At 39.1% G+C, this 21036-nt stretch overlaps 1 protein-coding gene across 8 annotated transcripts in view; it reads right to left on the reverse strand.

The window, feature by feature from the left end:
- The window catches only part of RBMS3 (RNA binding motif single stranded interacting protein 3), a 711881-nt gene that overhangs the window by 322198 nt on the left and 368647 nt on the right, over positions 1-21036 (reverse strand). For all 8 annotated transcript variants that reach the window (XM_074860846.1, XM_074860855.1, XM_074860836.1 and 5 more), the window contains one exon: positions 1635-1693. In XM_074860846.1, coding sequence (XP_074716947.1) covers positions 1635-1693 — 59 coding nt within the window. The remainder of the gene's footprint in view (positions 1-1634; positions 1694-21036) is intronic.

Consider the following 21036-nt stretch of genomic DNA (forward strand, 5'->3'; position numbering starts at 1 on the left):
AGACTTTCTATTTCTCTTCGCTCACATCAGCAGCTCAGGCCCCTCCAGCTGTCCTAGGCCTAAGCTCCAAATCCTTCCTGTCCCAGAGCCCTGTCCCCAAGTGCTCCTACCCCAAAGCCTTTCCCATCCCACTGCAGCACTCTTACTCGTTAAACCAGCTCAGAGCCCATTCGATCCGCTCTGCCCCTTTGTAGCCCCATCATGCTGCAAGTCCCCCTCTTCCTACAGCTCCCCACATTGCAACCTTGCCTTCAAAACTCAAATCTCCTGGCCACGCAGCAGCCAGCAGCAGGCACATCCATCTCCTCCCAGTTTGAAACTGCAGCATTCACCTTTGTGCCTCCTCAGCCACCCTGCCAGGGCTTTCTGCACTTGGCCCAGTCCATCTTCCCACAAGGGTATTCCTTCATAATACAATCAAAACAAAATAAAAAAAAACCCCAACACCCCAACCAGGTCTTTTTCCTGGTGTAATACACAGACAGAGCAACATTATCAGAAGTCTGCTGGAACAGTGCTCAAAGGAAAGAAAACACATGTCCAGCAAATGCATGGCAGTACAACATATGATGATGATGGCCTGTGACCGATCAGTTTGGTGGAGTTTCCTAAGACTAGAACTGCAGTCTTCCAGCCCACTTTTCTCTTGAGTGGCTAATGAATGCTGTGGCAGGCAACAGTAAATCCACACACTTCTACAAACTGCCAGAACATCACTGGTACAGCTGGCAGAATTTTGTCCCATCACATAATTTCCTGAAATGGCTTTCTCTGCTCTTTCTCTTCACACCCTATCTGTCCACTTGCAAGATATTCCTGTACTGTAATGTTTTTTCTTTTTACTAACTCATATAGAAATGCTGTTCTGAATGTGCTTATCAGAAGAACCCACTTTAGTAGATCTTATTACTCCAAAAGGATTCTGTATATCACTAGTGTAAAGTTACAGAGTCATTTTAAAGCAGAGCTTCTCCCCCACAGACTTAATGGCTCTTTAGACAGGTAAATGAATAACAATTCTAGTCCTGAGATGCTACTAGACAAGTTAGTCAATATTTATCTAGGCAAATATAGCTATACACATACACAAAACATGCTATAATTCACTAAAAAAATGTTTTCATACATTAGCAGAAAAATTAAGAACATAAAACTGGAAGAGGAATCATTTTTATATCTTGGTATTGCAACTTGTGGATCTATTTGTGTCATAAAGAGTATTTTCTTCTTCAAATAGCGTAGGCCAAGACTTCACAAAAATAGAAAAATTAAACGAGGTTTTGCTTGGGAACCTTTTCCCAAAGGTTTCTCATTTTTATATAGGAAATCAATTTGCATCACTGATGATATCATTCAAATCAGACAGCACTATGTGGTTAGAAGGTAATTTACTTTTCTACTGAAGCAATTTGATACTTGTTCTGATTTGTGATTTTCATTTTGTTTGTTAATGAAAAAAATTAATGAGCAATGTTACTGGAAACACAACTCAAAGCTTTGGCATTATTAAATATGTTTGTAATACACTGTACATTATGTTGATTGCACAGTTGGAGCCAAAGCCTTGGCAGTCAAGCCACCAGTCAATCATTCAAACAGACAATGAACTCACGCGGTAGACGTTTTGCACGTACCTTTGCACTGATTTGTGTTTTTGTCAAGAATTGCCTTTGTGGACACAATTTTCCCATACCTATAGAGGAAACAAGAATCAGAGATACATGTTATTATATTTTAATAATGCACATAGTTATTTTTGCACACATATAACACATACACTAGGAAGAGATCTAGTGCTCTTGAAAAATGTTCACCTGATACTCCTGGAGAGGTTCGTTCTGCCACTGCAGTTCAACAAATACCTTTAGGGTTCACCTGAAAAGCACTCATCATTTGCCACACCCTGTCCATCTCTGGGCACTGTGCTGCATTGCCAGCATAAATGCCAATTATAACAGGGATTTTAAAACATCAGCACTGGTAAAGATGTTTCTTCAGTTAAATTAATTAGGCTTGCTTAAAAATCTTTTTTTTTTTTATTTTTAGCTGCCAAACAAGGTTTGTTTTAATACAGATGGACTAGAATCCTCCAAGATTAACAACATACAAGAATTATGGTCATTTTTTTACATGCATGCACACACAACTGTGTTCATGGTTGCATCCATGCCTGCACACATAAACTCTAGATTTCTGGTTTGGATCAACAGAAGCTTTGAGGTTTGTGTGCACCTCCGAGCTCTTTCCAAGAGGAATGTTAATACTTGTTTGAATTTGTATCGCCCCCCACATATCGCATGGCACTGCACTGCAATTTGATAGACTTTTGATAGCATGATGAAGGAGGAATTCAGGCAGCGACAACTTGTTGCATTAAGCAACTAGACCATAAAAGTCTTTACTTCCCAGAGGTTAAGACTAAAAATTAAGACTTAATAGTAAGTATCACAAAATCCTGGTAAAAGATCATAGAAGATGGCATTTATGGCTGAATATAAGAGTTTAGGAGAATAAGGAAACTAATTTTATTCCTCAAGTCACTGATAATTCTTGGTGTCTGCTTCACTGAAGAGAACTTCCTCTAAAATGTCCTTTCCCAGATTTTTTAAAAAAGTATTACTGGTACTCTGAGAGATTGGGCTTTCATTTGAAAGACTTTTCCATGGAACATAACTCAATGAAGGGCGTATTACTATAAAGGATTATAATAAAATTGTATCTTCTGATGGCAAAGCAACACCCATAGAAAATAACCAATAGTTCATCAATTCTAAACCACTGAAATGTATGGCAGACCAATTTTTATTTGGTTAATCTTCATTAGCAGCAATATAAATTTGGTGTTAGTGACTTTTACTTGAAGTCCAGAAACCAGGACACGGAAGATCTTGTTGCAATTCCCTTATCTGCCTCAGGAGGAAACCCATATCTCCTACTATACAGGAAAGGACAGCTAGAGCACTGTACTACATATTCAAGGCCACACTCTTCTCTGTCTTACCAGTCTATAAACATGCCCAGTAAACCAGAGGCGGGGGGGGGGGAAGTAAAAAAAAGACAAAAAAGCCAGGGAGCCAAAAAAGGAATGTTACCATCACTCACAGGGGAAAAGGGACCCTTGGGTTTCTGTCTGGGACCCAGCAAACACTTAAATATCTCATGAAGGGGGAGCAACCCAACAGGAAAGACTGGGAACAGCCTGCCTAAACATACTCTTTGGTACCAGCAAAGAAGGTTTGAGGCAATTTTGTGCCTGACAAAGTTCTCAGCTGAAGTTTCCACACATTGAGTGACATGTAACCACTCAGCTTTAGATAAAAGCCACTGTCTCTCCATCCCTCTTTACTCTGTTTTGTGACTGATGCAAAGTGAGACTTTCCATTTCACTGTTTTTCCTTTCCCTAAGAACCCGCAAAAGTATTTGTTTCCATTTGACTTTCATTTTGTGGAGGAAAAGCATGCTTTGCTTTGTTTTATTTCAGACTGAAACCAGTCAGAAGGAGGGCAAACTGACCTAAAGGCATTAACAGTTTGTGCAATCTAATTTGAGCCCCAATTCAGCCATCTTTTAGGAACAACAAAAAAAAAAAAAATCTTACAAGCCTTCCCCCCTCTCCTTTTTTTGCTGGCTCTGTAGACAGACAGAATTTTGTGCTCTGAAGGCAGGCGTAATCCATTGTACACTCTGCCACGATGGGTACATGGGCAAGTAGTTGTGGGTCTATTTTGCCATAGCTGGCTCTACTCCAAACACATACGTAACAGATTTAACATTAACCATGAGATCACATGCTTTTCTAACCTCTGGTGTTTCTAGAATTGGGGCCTTTACACTCACTTATGTTCCACTTAATTTTATAATTCTTCATGGTAATACCTGAAGTTGACTTTGGCCTCGAAGACATTAGAGCACATATCTTAAGAAGGCAAAGCCAAATTCCCTGCTAGGGTGATTTATGGTTGCTCAGTGGGCCAACTTACCCAGCAGGAGATTTGGCTGGTGTGGTGCATCTTCATTTATTTGATTTATTTAGATTTTAAAATCAAATACATGAAAAACATGCAAAAACATGCCTATCTTGTACAGTAAAGGGCCTCTGACAGATATATGGAAAAAGAATCCAACAAAAATCAGCGGCTAACCCACAACAACCTCAAATAAAACACAACCCCTACCTAAACTTCCGCCAACAAAAACTAACACCCAGCCTCCATTTCAGTCCAGCCACTCCTAATGAATTGATATGTTGTTTCATCCAAGTCATGTGAGAGCTAAAAGTTAACATTTCTTGCCAGCGGAGACAGGCATTTGTGGTTCCACTGCTTTTATTACAGATTTCCCAGAGTTATTTGCTACATACTGTGATCCTGCAAACACTTAGTTACTCTAGAAATTTTACTCACAGAAGTAATTCTGTTCAGTTCAGAAGAGGTTTTGTCCTGCATGTAAAGTTACGTGCCCACCTTCCCATTTCCAAAAAGAGACATCAGAGTGGTAAGAGGCATCAGAATAACAAACATTGTTATAGGCAATTAGCCATATGCAGGCGATTTAATCTACCGCTATAAACCTTGAGCGCTACCACAAGAAAGTAATTGGAATTAATTTGGACACTGTTTTCCTAAATATTTCAAGCAATTATTTCACAGTAATCAGAACATCAGTTCTGATGAAGAATGTTAGTTTGTGTGCTGCATGAAATCAGGAAGGTATTTTGTTCCTACAAATGTAGTCGTATTTCTTTCTTGCATGTGTGGAGAGTGCTTTTAAGCCATGTCTCCTCTCCAAAGTTGTTTGGCTTTCTGTTTTTTTGACCTTTAATTGTGATTTGATTCACCCACAAGTACCAAAAATGTATTCTTCAATGAGAATGCCCACAGAAATAAGGATAAAGTGCATCACAAGAGCTGGCCCCTTGTTTTCTTATATTTAAATGGAAACTACTGTAAAATTCAACAGCCTACACACCTCTGTTCTACAAACTACTGATGTCATTAATATAAAAAATACCAGGTATGGTTTGCTTGTCATGAGAAAACATGAGCACTGCTCAATTTCCTCCTGAGTTACAGTGCATGGAGGTATTCTTTCAAAGATTTTGAATCAAAAATTCTGGTCAGAAAAAGGTAATTGTGGAACTGAGTTCATCTCAGTACCTTATTACCCACCCTTCAACATAATGACTGTATCATTAAGGATAACCTACTGCATCACAGTATCCAAGGGAATAGATGTAATGTATCTCTGAGATGGCTACCTCAAGAATGTGTCTACTGAACATCTGAACTGAAATCGCTATTCACAAGATTTCCATACATACATGTAGTTTTTCACTACATTCTTCCTCAAGTGTTATTTAAATGCATAGTAAGCACAAATAAAATTGTGTACATGCTTTTTAAAAAATCCTTTTAATCCCTTATATTGAATTATGCTTTTAATGTTTTTCTGTGTAATAATTTTAATTTAAAACCAGGTGGTCAGATATTTGAAAGAGCTTCCACATCAGCAGCAACTACACAGACTAGGACTTTGGATCATTAAAGAAGGACCCGTGCAGTGAGATGGTGACTAGTTGTCCTCATTATTTCTCATAATACATAAGGACTGCCAAGAAAATTATAAGGTTTAAAAACTGCAGAATACATACTTCCCCAGAATGGAGAATTACTTGTGGAACTCATTGCTACAGCCTGCACTGATGCCCCACAGAGTGAATCTCTACAAAAAGCTATCAGACAGCTTCTAGGATGGAAAATCTGTCACAAAATTAATAGCAAAGACATATATGGCCCTAGAAGTCACATCTTGACAGAAACTGGGAGAGGATACCAGAGTGGTATCATTGCATGTTGTCCCTGTTTTAACATCAAGAACTTCCACAGCTGCCAAAATAAATTCCTGTCTGACCCAGCCTAGCTGTTCTTACATTCCAAGACAACATTAATTTGGGGGCAGAAATTATGTTTATGTTTGTAAGAACATTAATTTACTTTCTTACAAACAAACTTTTTTACCTTCTCTTGTATATATTGGTTTGGGGTACAACTGCTCAAGTCATATCCACAAAGGTCACTTAAAAACACTTCACTTACAAATGGCAGTAACACACACCATGTTGCACGGACGTTAGGACTAAGGGAAGACTCCACATTGCTGTGCACAGAGAGAGGAACAATCTCTATGCTCAGTCCTAGCTACAGAGGTATGTCAAAAACCACTCTCAAGAGTCCCATTCCATTGCACCCCACATTTTCTGACTACTCAGCAGACTCATGAAAGATGCAAGCAATGCAGAATAAGCCCTTAACATACATCAAAGTTGCAGTATCAATAGATCATTTCAAGAGCTTGCAGGCAGGCGGTCGATCAGCACTTACACTGCAGACAAAGCTCAACCAGGTCTTTCCTGGGAACTTATTTGATAACTGCTGTTAAAAGGGAGATAGTTCCTGAAGGAAGCACTTCAGCTGCAAGTGATAACCACTCGCAAGATGCAGGAACCTTACCCACCCATCAATCCCAAACTGACAGAAATTTGCTGTCTCACAGCACACAAAGGATTCAAGCCATTTCTACTTCTGCCTGGGGGAAGCTGGGGGTACAGGGAAGGCAAGTGGGCAACCAGGAAGCAAGTGAGATTCAGCTGGGGACTAGCTCAAGGCAGAGGAACCACGTGCCACCCACCCCACTGCTGGCAGGCAATACGCCAAGGTGGGAAGCAAAGAAGGGATTTCCTGGGAGGCCAGACTGGTCAGGGCGACTCAAACTTTTCAGCTTTTCCATGCTATTATGGAAAACAAAAGCCTCTGGGATAGGTACATCTTATTCTGTCCTTCAAGCCAGCCTTTGGGCTGGCCATGGCTAGTCCTGTAACACAAAATGGCCACAGGGCTGGACAGGACGAGTCTCTCCCCACTCACCCCACTCAGTGCTTACATACCCGCTGCCATCCTCATCTACAAGTCGGTAGGTGCACAGGCATGTACAAAACACAGCTTCTGCCCAATTCCGGGTACTGCTTGTATGTTTTAGATAAATGTAAAACTTGGGATTTAAACCCAAGTAACCAGTGTACAGAATTCTTCCTTGCTTAGTTAAATCAATGGAGTTACTATGCAATTTCCAAGTTCAGAGCTTAATAATTATATCCCCAGCAATAAGGTTCACTCAAGGCCTCACGCATCGCTCAGAGCACAATTCACCCAACTAAAAACAGTCTGCATTTCTGGGCATTTAGGTAATATATGCTTTTATCTTGGGAACTTTTGTACTGCGATGAATTTGACCAGCAGTAATTGGATTTAGATAAGCAACTCTGAGGCTCTTTCATTCTTGTGAATTAATATATAAATAGCATAACTGGGTTTATTTTGTTTAAAGCAGACTTTATTAGAAAAATCATGGATTTCAAGAAGAAAAAAACCCACCACATTGTGAAGGCCTAAAGCACAGAAGGAACTGCTGCTTGGTTTCTTGGAGAGACATTACTCCTATAATACACTGCCACATGAACTTAAGACATCCGAAAACACATAAAAGGAAAATTCACTAAGAAAGAAAATTCTGATTTGCATGATCATTTCTGGGTATTTCATCTACTGCATGAGATTTGTAGTGCTTGTATTTTTGAGAAAAAAATACCACACATTACTATTCTATCCATTAACAAAGATTGAGCTGCTTTGTTGTTGTTTCTCTGTAGATTATTTTTAATTAAAAAAAGGAAAAATTAAGACTAAACTCTTTTATTCACACAAAAATACAACAACAAAATTCATGCCATTCAGAGCACCTTTTATTTTCGTGGACCAGTGCATGGCTTGGAAATGAACAGGAGGTGGTAGTTGCAGGGAACCTATGGTGTACTGGATTAACAAGATCATACTTCTACGAGAGTTTAATATTCAGGTTCTCTGTCTTCTCTACTTACTTCAGTCTGGCTGTCAAGTTTACAAAAATCATTCCTTCATTAAATATAATACAAGTTAGTACAGCAATTTAGATTAACAACTTGTCCAAGTTTCAAAAATACCACAGAAAAAGGGAGGGGGCATCTTAAATCCTTTGGTTGTACATCTAAAACTGTCCTGGACTTTCAGAAGGGCTCCCGAGTTATTAGTACTGAATTCTGTAAGGGTAGATGTTGCTCAGCAATTTTGATACCCAGACCATGTATTTCTGTTCCTAACAACACAGTTATGAGCACAGTTTTAAGTAGACAGTAATGAATATTGTAGCACCTATGAGAAATGAATTTTCAAGATAATGAAAGCTGATGAACCACTGAAAGAATGTATGCATATTCAGTAATATCTTCTGGTACAGATACTTATACTAAGGGTGTAGTGATTTCACTCATACATGGGCCTATTATTCACTATCACCCCATGCCCGCTGAAAATACATTTTTTAGAAGTATGAGGGAAAAAAGCTACAAAAAACCATAAAATAACTATATGCACATGTCTGTGAACAGGAATATTGCTTTAGATAAATAAACCCCAAGATCCTACCATTCTCTTGAATAACAGTTCCATGTTAGGAGGAAAGACCCTAAAAGGCTATTTCAGATTATTGATCATGCCTTTTACTTTACACTGCATTTACAGATCATATTCAGAAAACCCGCTTTTCAGGGGAAGATGCAAGCACCATTTAGCTCAAATCACAGGGCTCTAATACAGCCTTGGAGCAGCTGTGTTAGGTCCTTTGGTGCTCTTTTATTGAATATGGAAAACTTGGTAGGTTTATTGAAGTTTGCTTCTTGTAAAATTTCAACAACCTAGGGCAGAGAATACTGTAAATAAACCTCTTAAAATTTGTCTAGAAACACCTACAACAAACAATCTCTCTGCTGTTAAAATGTTAGCTTTCTTTTTCAGTATCCCTAAAATCTACTGCTATTAAAGCACAGGGATGCATCTCTCCATCCTCACTAAAACAATGGAGGTATCTCACATTCAAGTTAGAAATGTATTTACAAGACAATGCAGATATTTACCAAGAAAGAGAGAGTCATATTTCCTATTAAAACTTATCTGCATTCATATATCTAAACATTGCATGCCCATCACCTCTGGAAAAATAGTCCCATATGAAAGTGTACAGGCTCTAGAGACTTACTCTAATTGTTTTCACTACTTGGGAAATTAAGCCAGGTAAAACAAAAGTTAAAGTAAACTAAATTTAAACAGATACTGAATTTCTGGAAATAGAAAGAACTTGAACTTTCAGACCTGTAAGTATATCACTTCAGTAGTTCAAAGGTAACTTTTCCTATAGCCTTGTTCTTTTCCTTGCCAAAACAAAAAAAACGACTTTTTTGTCTGCATGTAAATGAAATTAGGTGGCTTGATCCAACGCTTGCAGAAATCAAAGGCAGTTTTTTCATCGGCTTCAGTAGGTACAAGCTCAAATCCTATTCACAGTGCTTATAATAAGGCTACAGATTTGCCACACTCTTGATACCCAAGACAGAATAAAATGCCACTTATTAAAGTTGCACTCCCCATAAAAACCTGATGTTTTACAGTGATTTTTCCCATTTATTGCAAGTAAGACACTTGGCTCTTAGCTGCAGTTCTAATTCTAAACACTGTTTATTCTGAATTAGTGCTATATATTATATTCATATTATATCTGTATGTTTGAATATTGAAGCTATTTAAGACTATTTAAAACATGATTACATTATTGTATATCATATTTAAATTAAAATTCTGACATTTATATTTTTGCTTTGATAGAAAGCTGTTTTTCCCTCACAGTTCTGCCATGACAAATAACCAGTGTTAATAATTAATTAGCAAAATATTCTACAGTTGCTAAATTAAGTATGGAAAATGAAATTCATGCATAAATTAATAACTATGATTTCAAGCAGAACACTTCAGTCCTTCTTCTGGGCCATCATTAAATCTTCAACTACTAATTATTCCATATTTGCAAGAATTCAGATGTCTTAAAAAAATAAGATGCAACTTTTGTTTGCAGACACTTAGCAGTGCCAGTACATTTTCTGTATAATGATAGGATGCATTATTGGGAAGACATCTTAGGGATCTGAAATCCTTCACAGAATGAGATGTGGTTTAGTGTAGCCTGTCACAAATTATAAAGCCAGGCATACACTAATTTTCAAATAACAGGAGGGGAAAAAAAATTTTAACAAATCCAAACCCTATCTTTTCTGCTATAAAGACACTGCTCATCAGCATTGGAAAAAAAAATTTAAGATCTTCAAATTTGAAGAATCTCCTCTATACAACAATTCAATTATTTCAGATATTGTGAAAGAACCCCCACACACACACACACACATCATTCCTGTGTGTAGAATTTATTTCCTTTGTATGTTCTTGCATGCTGTGCTGTCTTGTATCTGATTTCTCATTCAGTCTTGCTTACTTATGGAGAATTCATTGTTAAATTACAGTTGGTATGAACCAGCATGCCAGCATACCATGATATTAATCTCTAAAGTATTCAATCATTTAACAATAGCCTCATTATTCAAGGGAACCCTGAGTGTTCAGTTTGTGCAGTTTTTCTGACATTTCACTAAAACAATTTACTCTTAAAATAATTCAATGACTGCAACATATTGTAAAATATATGTACACATATATATGTCTCAATCAGATGGTTCCTGTCCAATAATAGCCAGGGAAAATAAAAGGAATTAAAGAAAAAAGCAAGAACTTCAGCTACCACCAGGGACCATGAACTCAAACTGATAATTTAAAGCTAAAGCATTTTATAGAGTTCACACAGAGGGCATTTGAATCAAATGTGTGAGTGAGACTTCTTGAGTTCACAGAGCTCCCATTTCACTATTTACAAATTAGAAAAATCCAGGTACTTGGGATGTCTTTGGAAACAATGTAGTTTTGAGAGGAACTGTTTCTTAAAACTTTTACATTGCAAAATATGTATTTCAGGAACTACATCATGGAAGTACTTCTTCTTATATATATTTATTTTAGTCTTTTATTTCCAGGGCTGGAATGTCACTGTTGTGTTCATTTTCCAAAGGCCGAACTTTGACAAAAGTGGTGCAGAGGAGCACATTTTTCTCTGCCTGAAATTTCCAATGAGAAACAAGAGCATGGATTCGGAGTTTTATAATTACATGGATAAAAGTTCACACTGCTTGGCTAGGATTGGGACAGAATACCTCTGGTTTTGAGTTTGTTTGAATTTTTTTTAACTCCACCAAGTATATTTTTAAAAGCAAAGATTTTTTTAGCCCATTTATTTGGGCAACTCTGTAACATGAAGACAGACTCAGGAGAAGGTGTGAAAATGGATTCGATAAGGTATTTGTCCACGATATTTTTAAATACTCATGCACATGTACAACCTCAGGCATGTAAGAAGCCTAGTTGAACTTAAAGAGGACAATCCATGTTTGTCAAGGTTAAAGTATGTTTGTAGGTTCATAAATTAATGTGCCTGTTTGGTGTGGAAAGTCCTCCCTACAGACCTGATACAGTAAACAGACTTACACAGGACACACAACTGCAAGTTTCCAGCCAGTGAGTGCTTTGCTTTCCTCAGTGCAAGGCCTATAACTACTACAGTAATTAGTTTTAAGAGGACAAATCTGCTCTTGCTGGTAACTCACCATAACTCCCAGACCAGGGTCCCAAAGCAGGTATTCTCCAAAACCTTCTCTTTATCAACAGTAAAATTTAAACTAGGTGAAGCTCCCCAGCATGAAATATAGATACATAATTTATTAATTGTGTGTTAATTTTTTTACGTTTTCAAAATGCTTCAAAAACCTGCAAGTACAGCATTGAGTCATCTGTTACAAAAACACATTTACAGATTTAAAAAGATATTAGAGTTGTTGTCTATTGTATAAACAATTCTTCATTATTTATTGTCCAAAGATGAACATAATTGAATGTATTAGCCTCACTGTGTCAGGATGGTAAATATCTTTGGAGAAGGAGACCTTATTAAAAACTGCTCTTTGTATCACACTCTTGGTTTCCAGAAACCTGGTGGCCTCCTCCTGGGTCCAATGGGCTGCCCCAGTTTACACCAACAGAGCAACTGCTTCATTATTTTCTGTCTTTGAGCACTGAAGTTACACTTTAAGGTAACATCAAAGGGCAGGGAATATGACATCATTAGCATGTCTTGTAGCTCTCTGCTCATCAGTCAGCACTTCTGAGCCTAAGACAAACAAAATCTTAGTCAACCAAAAACCCCTCACTCAGGCTTTGTGCCAGCTGCTCTCACTGGACACCTTGGTCATGAGTATCCTACAGAAGAAAAGCCAACATTGGCAATTGCTGTGCTCTGCTGTGGTTCAGCTTGCACCCAGAAACAGCCAACGTGGACCAGGAAGGGGTTAGATAAGCCATGGGATTCACTAAATAAATACACTCTTTATATACTTAGTGTCTTCTGTTCTTAAAAGACTTGGTTGGTCCTGCCAAGCAGAGCTCTGGATGGAGAGCTATGAAAAAAGATATGCTATATAGCCCATCCTTTCTGAAATATATATGGGCAGATATGGAGGAAGGAGCAAGAACTTAAGTATTTTATGTTTCTGCTGAGAAATTTTACCCCAGGAACAAAAGAGTCACTGAAAAACACAGTGAGGACATCTTGAAATCTGATCAGTAACCCTGGATTTGGAAGCAAACTAGCTTCAGTTGCTTGGGAGCCCTCAAGAAAAGAATTTTGAATATTATTGGCTTCAGGTGCCTTCAAATAAACTAATTAAACAAGATGCAATCCTCAAACCATATAAAGATACACATGGAAAAACTGAGACCTCATTCTGAGTATTGGGCGTACTTTGAGAGAGAGAACTGCAATGCACTGCAAGAAACCCACAATTCTTCCTGTAACTGACCAAGGAGTACACTACTGGCAATTCCAGTTGCTAATACACCAAAAAAGTTACAAAATTAACTTTTGGTATTAAAAAATAATTAAGAAATAATCACATTTGAGATACCCTTTTACTTTGCTCATATATTTTGAGCTTTTGTGATAGACTTAGGCTGTATTTTTATGCCTCTTTTCACAGCCATGAAGGAGAGAAACCCACATTTTTTAAAAAACTGAAAGCTGAGATTCCCATCTTATCACATGCCTCAGGATCTAAGGGTTTAAGAAACAAGTATTGTGAACCTCACAATAAACTTCTGAGGGTTGGCAACACCAAGGGCAACATCTTCATCAAATATTAGTGAACATCCTCAACCAGGGAGAAAACAGTCCTTGGCAGTTGCATGTTTTGGGTCCCAGAAAACAACTTTGTGAAGAAAAAAAACCAAACAACAAAATAATAACAATGAACAAATTCACCCTGTGTTCTATTCCCTGATTTGTAAAAAGATGGATTTAAAGATTTGTTAAAACCTCAGTGCTGACACGCCTCACTTTACTACTGCCATCACACACATAAACAGCAAGTATATCCTATATGGATAAATTATATTCCAGCAGCCAAATTATAATCTGCCAAATGTGCTGGGTTTAAAAATTAATAACACAAAATTTACAATGATCACTTCTAGCAGCAAGCTGACTGCTTTGTGAACATCCCATCAGAAGCAGGGAAACACAAAACCAGTGTAAAAAGGACATAGTCTTCATGGAGTCTACGAGAAACAGACCTATAGTCTACAAATATTTACAACTACGAACAACTGAATTCATACTCTGGACAGTCCTGAATGCACCCCATGGCCAACTCTCATAAATCAAGTACTTGCAGTATCAGACCACATATTTATGCATTGCTGAAACATTCACCAACAGCATTTGCACCCTTTCCTTGCACTTACTCAGACTATGGGAGTTTCTGACCCTTTCCCTTTCAGCTGTTCGAGAAAGGAAGGTCTCAAAAGACCAGCATCTTGAATAAGAAGCCAAAGCAAAAGAAAAGGTCCAGTCCAACTATTCGCTTCCCATATGCCTCTGCTCTTCGCTTTCTTTGGACTTGCTCCAGAGACCACTGAGATCAAGAGAAAGACCTATGTATTTGCCCAGTTCTGCAATTTCTAAGAGCCATTAAATGTTACTCTACATGCAACATTCCATTTTGTAAGACAATTTCCTAAGTTCAAACTTCAGTTTCTTTTCGATTCCCACATTCTCAGGACAACAGCTCCTTTGTTCAAGCTTCCATAGTTATGGGAATGTTATCTTATCTCTGGTTTAGCCTTTAATATTGAGCAGAGTCAGAAAAGAATCATCCTCTTGTTTGAGATGTAAAGATTGATGCCTGCTTACATTTTTAAGATACATAAACATTCAAACATACTTACAAAATCTAAGCAAATTTACTCTTATTAGAGCCATTATCTGAATGATGATATTTAACACAAGTTACAGTTTACTTTCCTTATCTCCCCCATGAAATAGTTTTTTCAAAATCTGTTACGAGAGTAAAATGACAACATCCTAGTGGAAAACAAGCTTTCTCCAGCCTGTCTGCAAGGAAGCAGTTAGGCTAGGGCAGTAAGGTTTAGTTAGCAGGAAATCAGCAGAAAATAAGAGAGGGAAGCAAACCATCACATGTGGGGGAGGGACACCCAAAGTTGAGAGACACACTCAGTGCTTCAGTGAAACTCTGTAATTCAGGAAAGGGACACAAATGTAAGACTGGAGAACAGCAGAAAAAAGTGACCCTAGTCTGAATTCCCAACTACACCCACTCACAGTAAGGAACACAAGGACCTGTCCACACCACAGTCACATCAGTTCTGCAGGAGAGCATGAAGCCACCTCAGCTAGCTTTAATCTAGTCCCAGGTTTCACTGCATGGCTCTAAAACCCAGAAGTATCTGCAACATAGATGCTCCTTCAGAAAGTTAAAAGCACAGCACTGATTCAGTGCTGCATGTTTGTTCTCCATCTAAAAGAAAAATGAACTTCAAAAAAGAGTCACCATTTGTCTAAACTCCAGGCAGTCTTCTCCCCACTCCCCATGTCCCCCCATCCCAGAGCTTCTCCAGAAGGCCATTCTCTCTCACATCTCTAAGATTACCATGTTCAAGATCAGCTCAATTTTGACAGGGGGGGAACAGAAAGCCTTTTGAGTATTCTCTCACTTTTGAAGCCTTTGTATTTTTTAATCCCTGCTCTGCCAATTTTTTTCTCCCCTTCCCCCATCCCCTTTAGAGGAAATTTTCTACTCTTTACAAGCCAGTCTCTCTGCAGAAAATTGATTTCCCCTAGGATACAGCCATCCTACTGTTCTATGCATGGTCATTAATGACCATCCTGTTCACCAGAGAGACAGACGCAGCAGCACTCCTCCCCAGCTCCTTAGCACATAAAGTGCACAGGGGAAAATCAGAACAACCTCACAGCTTAACCATACCAAGAGTTCGTCATCTCCAGAAAATACCATACAAAATCTCCAAATGAGCTATTATGAGAGTAAAGTAATTCTTGCTGGTTTCTGTCACTTTTTACTTCCACTGCACTAGATTATAATTTTTAAATCTTCTCCAAATAATGACCATCATATAGTTCCCTCTTTCCCAGAGCCATGTGGGAATGAACTCTAAATCAGATGTGACTTGAGCTTACATTGTTTTTACATGAACACTAGTATCAGGGTATCCAGGGGCAGAATGCATTTCAGCACGGCCCGCAAAACCTGCCTGAAGATATAAGAAAATATCTGGGTGCTCCATTTTTTGCTGTTTTAGCTGCTTTGCAAGCAGTGTACCTGCTGGCTTCACCGTCTCTGGGAGATCTGCGATCTCCCATTTGATTGCAGTAAAGTCCCATCCTTGGAGTGACAGACAATTCTCCCCTTAGCTCTGGCGGCTCTGATGCCAATGGGTAAAATAGAACGACTGTACTCAGAAAACAGCTGAAGCCTTCCCTATAAACATCTTGTAAGTTGACTCCCTGCTTCCTCCTTGACCCATGAAGTCCTTGAAAGAACTTCCCCTTGTTCGTGCTGGTACAGGGAGGTATAATGGAGGGCTGGAAACCATGAGGAAGAAGATGGGGTAGTCAACAGTTTTTCTTCCATTTCCAACAAAGGATTTTTTTTTGATGAAGTTAATCTTGCTTACTGAGTTGCACCACTAGCTTCAGCAGGACCAAAAATGAAAAAAGCAAGGCCCAAAGATGGGTATAGAGGTGGGTTGGTATTTTTAGAATAATTCAGCTTAGATCTAGTGAATTTACCTCAAATAAATAACAGCAGTGTCTTTAAATCAAAACATTTAAAACAAAACAAAAAATCTTTCAGTGACTGTTGAACAGGAAAAATAAACAACCCTAAAAATTAGTTCTGAAATTGGGAGAGACACTTAGCTACTCAACTGCAACTTGGTCTGAAAAAGGTCAACACAGCTAACTCCTGATGTAGCACTTCAGAAATGTTGGGGTGGGTAAACTGCCCAAGCCAAGAAATTCGTATTTAAAGCTCACATTGTCCAGCTATGCTCTGTAAATTGTGCCAGGATTTCTTTATATAATTCTCACTAATGCTGGCTGATGTTAACTGAGGAAATCCTCTGCAGACAAACAGGACAATCCACCCCACTGTAGGTTCCATAAAATCACACGCTCTATGGAAATTTCCAAATACTTCGGCACAATATGGGTGAGTTAAGGATAAAGTTTCAAGCCTGAACTCCATAATTTCCTGTCTTTTGCTAGTCTACACAGCTCTTTAATGTTATGTTAATATCATTTTTGTGGGTGTGATTGAATTACCCACCGCTCTTGATGCCAGCATTAGTGGATTTCTGTGTAATAGGAGAGCATGCTTTACTGCACATACTGTTACTAAATACCATTAAGCAGACCAGCTGCAGACCTCCTGATAGCAGGACTGGAGGGCTACCTCATTAGGAGGCGACAAGCACTTTACTGCTGGCACATGGCCTGAATCCTGTGAGCCCTCAGCATGTCAAACTCGCCTTGACGTCCCCACCAGACAGCCTGCCACAGCGGGTCCCCTGGCCGAAAAAAGTGCCCAGCCCCAGGAATCTACTGAAAGTGCCGAGATCCCTCTCACAGACTCAACATCCCGAATCCCACATGGTACTGCCATGACTTGGCAGTCTGAAAAGATAGAGATGTATTTACTTGGCGACATTTCGACTGCAGGTGCAACCAAAGGCTGCTAAATTCTCCACTGAGACTGTGCCTCACACACTGGTGACAGCTACTAACTAGTGGTGTAGTCCTTTAAAAATCCATTTCAGAAGTCTTTGCGGAGAGATTAAAATGCCATGTGTACATGAGTTGTAACAATTCTAGGGCAGCCTCTGAAGGGAGATTTAACACACGCTTTCTCATCAATACCCTTGTACTGCTAACCAGCACCTACTAAGCAAATGATGCACTTGACTACTGTGCAGAAATATCCCTCTTTAGAGGAGGATTGCATTAGGGAAGAAAGAGGCGTGGGGGGGGGGGGGGGGGGGGGGGGGGAGGGCCACGGGGTAATGGAAAAAAGAATGAGGGAGGACAAGGAGTTTAACTCTATTCCACATAGTTGGCTGAATACACTCTAAACTGTACTGACAGACAACATCATCCAAGGAGTCGCAATGTCTGCCAGTCACTCTTCTTGTCACTCTGACCCACCTCTTCCTCACCACAAAATGCCTTGTAGTCTGGCTGATAAAGCTATACTTACCCAACAGCAGTGGGAGACTCAGCTCCTAGCACTCACCTAACAGCAGCTCCATGTCCCCAGCATACCATAGGAACAGCATGGCAGGGACACAGCAAGTACATTTGATGTGGTCTTGTGATCAAGAGAAATTCTTGTTTCTCTATATCTAAGTGTGGTAAGAACCAAACAAAGGCAGGAACCTAACGAGAACTAACAGTTGCAAGTCCATGTTACAACAAAGCCAGGTTTTCCTTACCACTTGCTGAAAATAGAGATGAAACAACTAGAAGTCCTAAAAGTGATGACAGTATTTAATAGTTGTATCATTATAGCCTGTCTCCCATGTCTGTAAGACCTGCAATCAATCACATCTTTAGTCCAATTCTTAGGCAATGAGCAAAACCATGGCATGAGCATACTGCCCTGCTTTGATTTAAACCCCATCAATGACTTGGTCATATTCCATTTTGTTCCACTGTAGCCACCAGTTTTCCTCTCCATTTAGAAGCAATTGCTTTGAGTTCATTTTATTCTGAGAGTCAAGAGATTGCCCTGTATGAATCCTTCACAGCTCCCTGAACTGGCTATATGACTGTGTAAGTGATGTGTATTAATTTGTTATGCAGTTCATAAGGCACTTAATAAACTTTATATTGAAATATTTGTGCTAAATTATTGTAATTAAAAAGCTTCTTAGCCATACTCCATTGAATTGACAATCCTAAATTTGGGGTTGATTTAGGTAAAGCAGAGAGGACAAGAAACATTAAAAATGAGTAGAGCAATTAAGTTCTATAAAATTAAGTTAGATATGGCTTAGATCCAAATTCCTTACTTTTTAAAATAAAGCTTCAATGGTGCTACAGTTCTCTCATGCTATGGGGTTTTGTTACTCAAAGTCAAGGATGGACAGACACCTGATTTACAATTACAGGTAATCAAAACCTCAGAGGTGGAGAGATAAGCTTCTGCTTCTGACATAGCGCCAGTACCAGTGTACTGGCATCTCCACTGAGAGCATGTTGCACCTCCTTACACTCCTGCTAGGACTCCATGGCAGCTTTTGAGCATTATTTCTCCTGCTTAGCAACATAGATGTTCCAGCGATACATTTCACCCACTTAAGGACATATACAAACAGATATGGCTACATAAAACTATACATAATAACAAATCTCCATAAACATGAAAAGCAAAATATTTCTAACCTCAAATAATTAGTTTTTAAAACATTTAAATGACGCCTGCAGTCCTTGATGAATTTATCCAAAGGCTGGAAAAAACTGTCTTATAATTAGACACTTAAACAGCTCCATCTATTTTGATTAAAGAAAAAAGTCTGAAACGTGACTTGATTATAGTGCATAAGTACATTTGGGAGGAGGATGAAGGGAGAGGAAGAGAATCTGAAAGGTCCTTAATCTGATTACACGAAGAACCAACAGGTCAAAATCAACACCAGAAAGTTGATTTGGAAGTGGGTCAGAAATGTTGACCAGGGAATGCAGTTAACAGGAACAAACTGTTAGCAACAGCAGTAGGTTTGCCGTTGCTTTCATAACTCCAAATCCAGAGTGGGTGCTTTTCTGGAACATACTCTACATCAAAATAAATTGCTATATGCAGTCCAGGAGCAAATAAGGGAAATTTAAGGACCTGAATCAACCAGAAGATCATGATAGACCATCCCTTGGTCTCTTCCGAATCTTAAATTCTATGAATCTGTGAATTATTTTATCCCTTTTAATTCCTAGTTCCCTACTATAAAGAAGCTAAAAAGTTAATGTTCTTCTTGAATCAATGAATTACAGAAAATAATTGAAGTTTCATAATTGGATTATAACCCCAGGAGTATATGGAAATGCTGAACTGGGAAGCTGAAGTAAGGAAAGCATGTCTGTTTCCTTTTTTTTTTTTTTATATGGTCACCAGGCAGTAATAGCCATAAATGCTGCACTTATTACCTGTATTACACTGAAACAATAACATGGCTGTGATCCTGCAATAACTGGTATTTGAACAGACTGCTGTGCTACCATGAAGCTTATATGAGGCTAGGTGTCTGTTGGCAGAGAGCTTATTTCAGAATAGGACCTATATTTCCACATTGCTGTTACCTTCAATATTTTATTTGGGGTCGTCCCCAGAGCTGTGGCTAGGTACTTTCTAAGAGAACCAGAATCTAGAGGTCTCCACTTTCCCTAGAGCTCATGATGGGGACACAGAAAATATATGCCTGAAGAAAGAGAAAGCCTTTTCAGATCTCTGTCAGATCAACATCTTTAAAAAATTAGGCTGAAAACATTCCCTCATTCCTGACTCTGTTTTATAACGAGGCAGGCATAAAACCTCTGACGTAGTTGCAAAAATTCTAAGAAATTTCTTCTCTAGCGAGCATCTTTTAAAAAAAATGAAAGACTTTTCAGTTTTTAACACAAATCTAGCAGCAGTTCTTGTCACACAAATAATTCCGGGAAGTTACCAAATACTTGGAATGAAGGACATTGCATGCTGCATAGCACAGAGCTCTTGTCCATGCTTGTTTGGAACAGTATGGGAAAGTCTAGCAGCTGAACACAATGACATTTTTGTTTTCGTGCTGATAATATTCAATAGCTTTGCCACCAAAGTTGGCCTGCCACTTCCCCTTGTATAGAAATTACAGGCATGCTCTAAGGTTCTTGCCATTAGCTCGAAGCAGTGCCCAGGTTATTCCTGGGGGGGTGGGGGGTGGGTATTAAGCATAGCTGGTGTTTCCTTCCAGTAAAGCTTTAGGACAATGTATTCCTCAAACAGATCAGAACATTATCTGCGTCATACCTTCTAGAGAAAGGTTACAGAAACACAGATGTCAGAACATGAACAGTGTGTCTCCATCCTCTTCCAAAAGTCAGTGACTCCTAAGGAGTATAAACCCCATCCCAGTCAGAGAACTTCCTACTTCCTTCTCCGCTCTCTGCGCATGTAATACAGACACCAGTTCTGCTCTCCCACTGCTGCCATCAATTCTCAGACCCAGAGGACAACAGATCAGAAAGACCCACTGAACTTGACACCACAGAATTTAGAAGAACAAATATGAAAAATGCACAGACAAATATAAAAGATGTAGATAAGCTTCAAAACAGAACCACCAAACATAACCGAAACTTTCACTGCCACTATTCGCATTAAAAAACCCCCACGACTCAGTGGACAGCAGTAAAGGAACGTTTGTCAAAGCACCAGTGCATCCATCAGCCTCCTCACTGAAAAGCAGAAACCAAACATCAGTTTTACAGAACGCCTGGAGGGGCTGGAAAATTCAGGCTGTCAAGAGTCCCATGGTCACGAAGGCCCTTCCACAAAGCAACACGCACGCTACAAAGCCAGGCATTTGCCTGACAGACATGCATGGTGCAGAGCCTGT

The sequence above is a fragment of the Strix uralensis genome, chromosome 1 (genome assembly GCF_047716275.1).
Source record: "Strix uralensis isolate ZFMK-TIS-50842 chromosome 1, bStrUra1, whole genome shotgun sequence".
NCBI lineage: Eukaryota > Metazoa > Chordata > Aves > Strigiformes > Strigidae > Strix > Strix uralensis.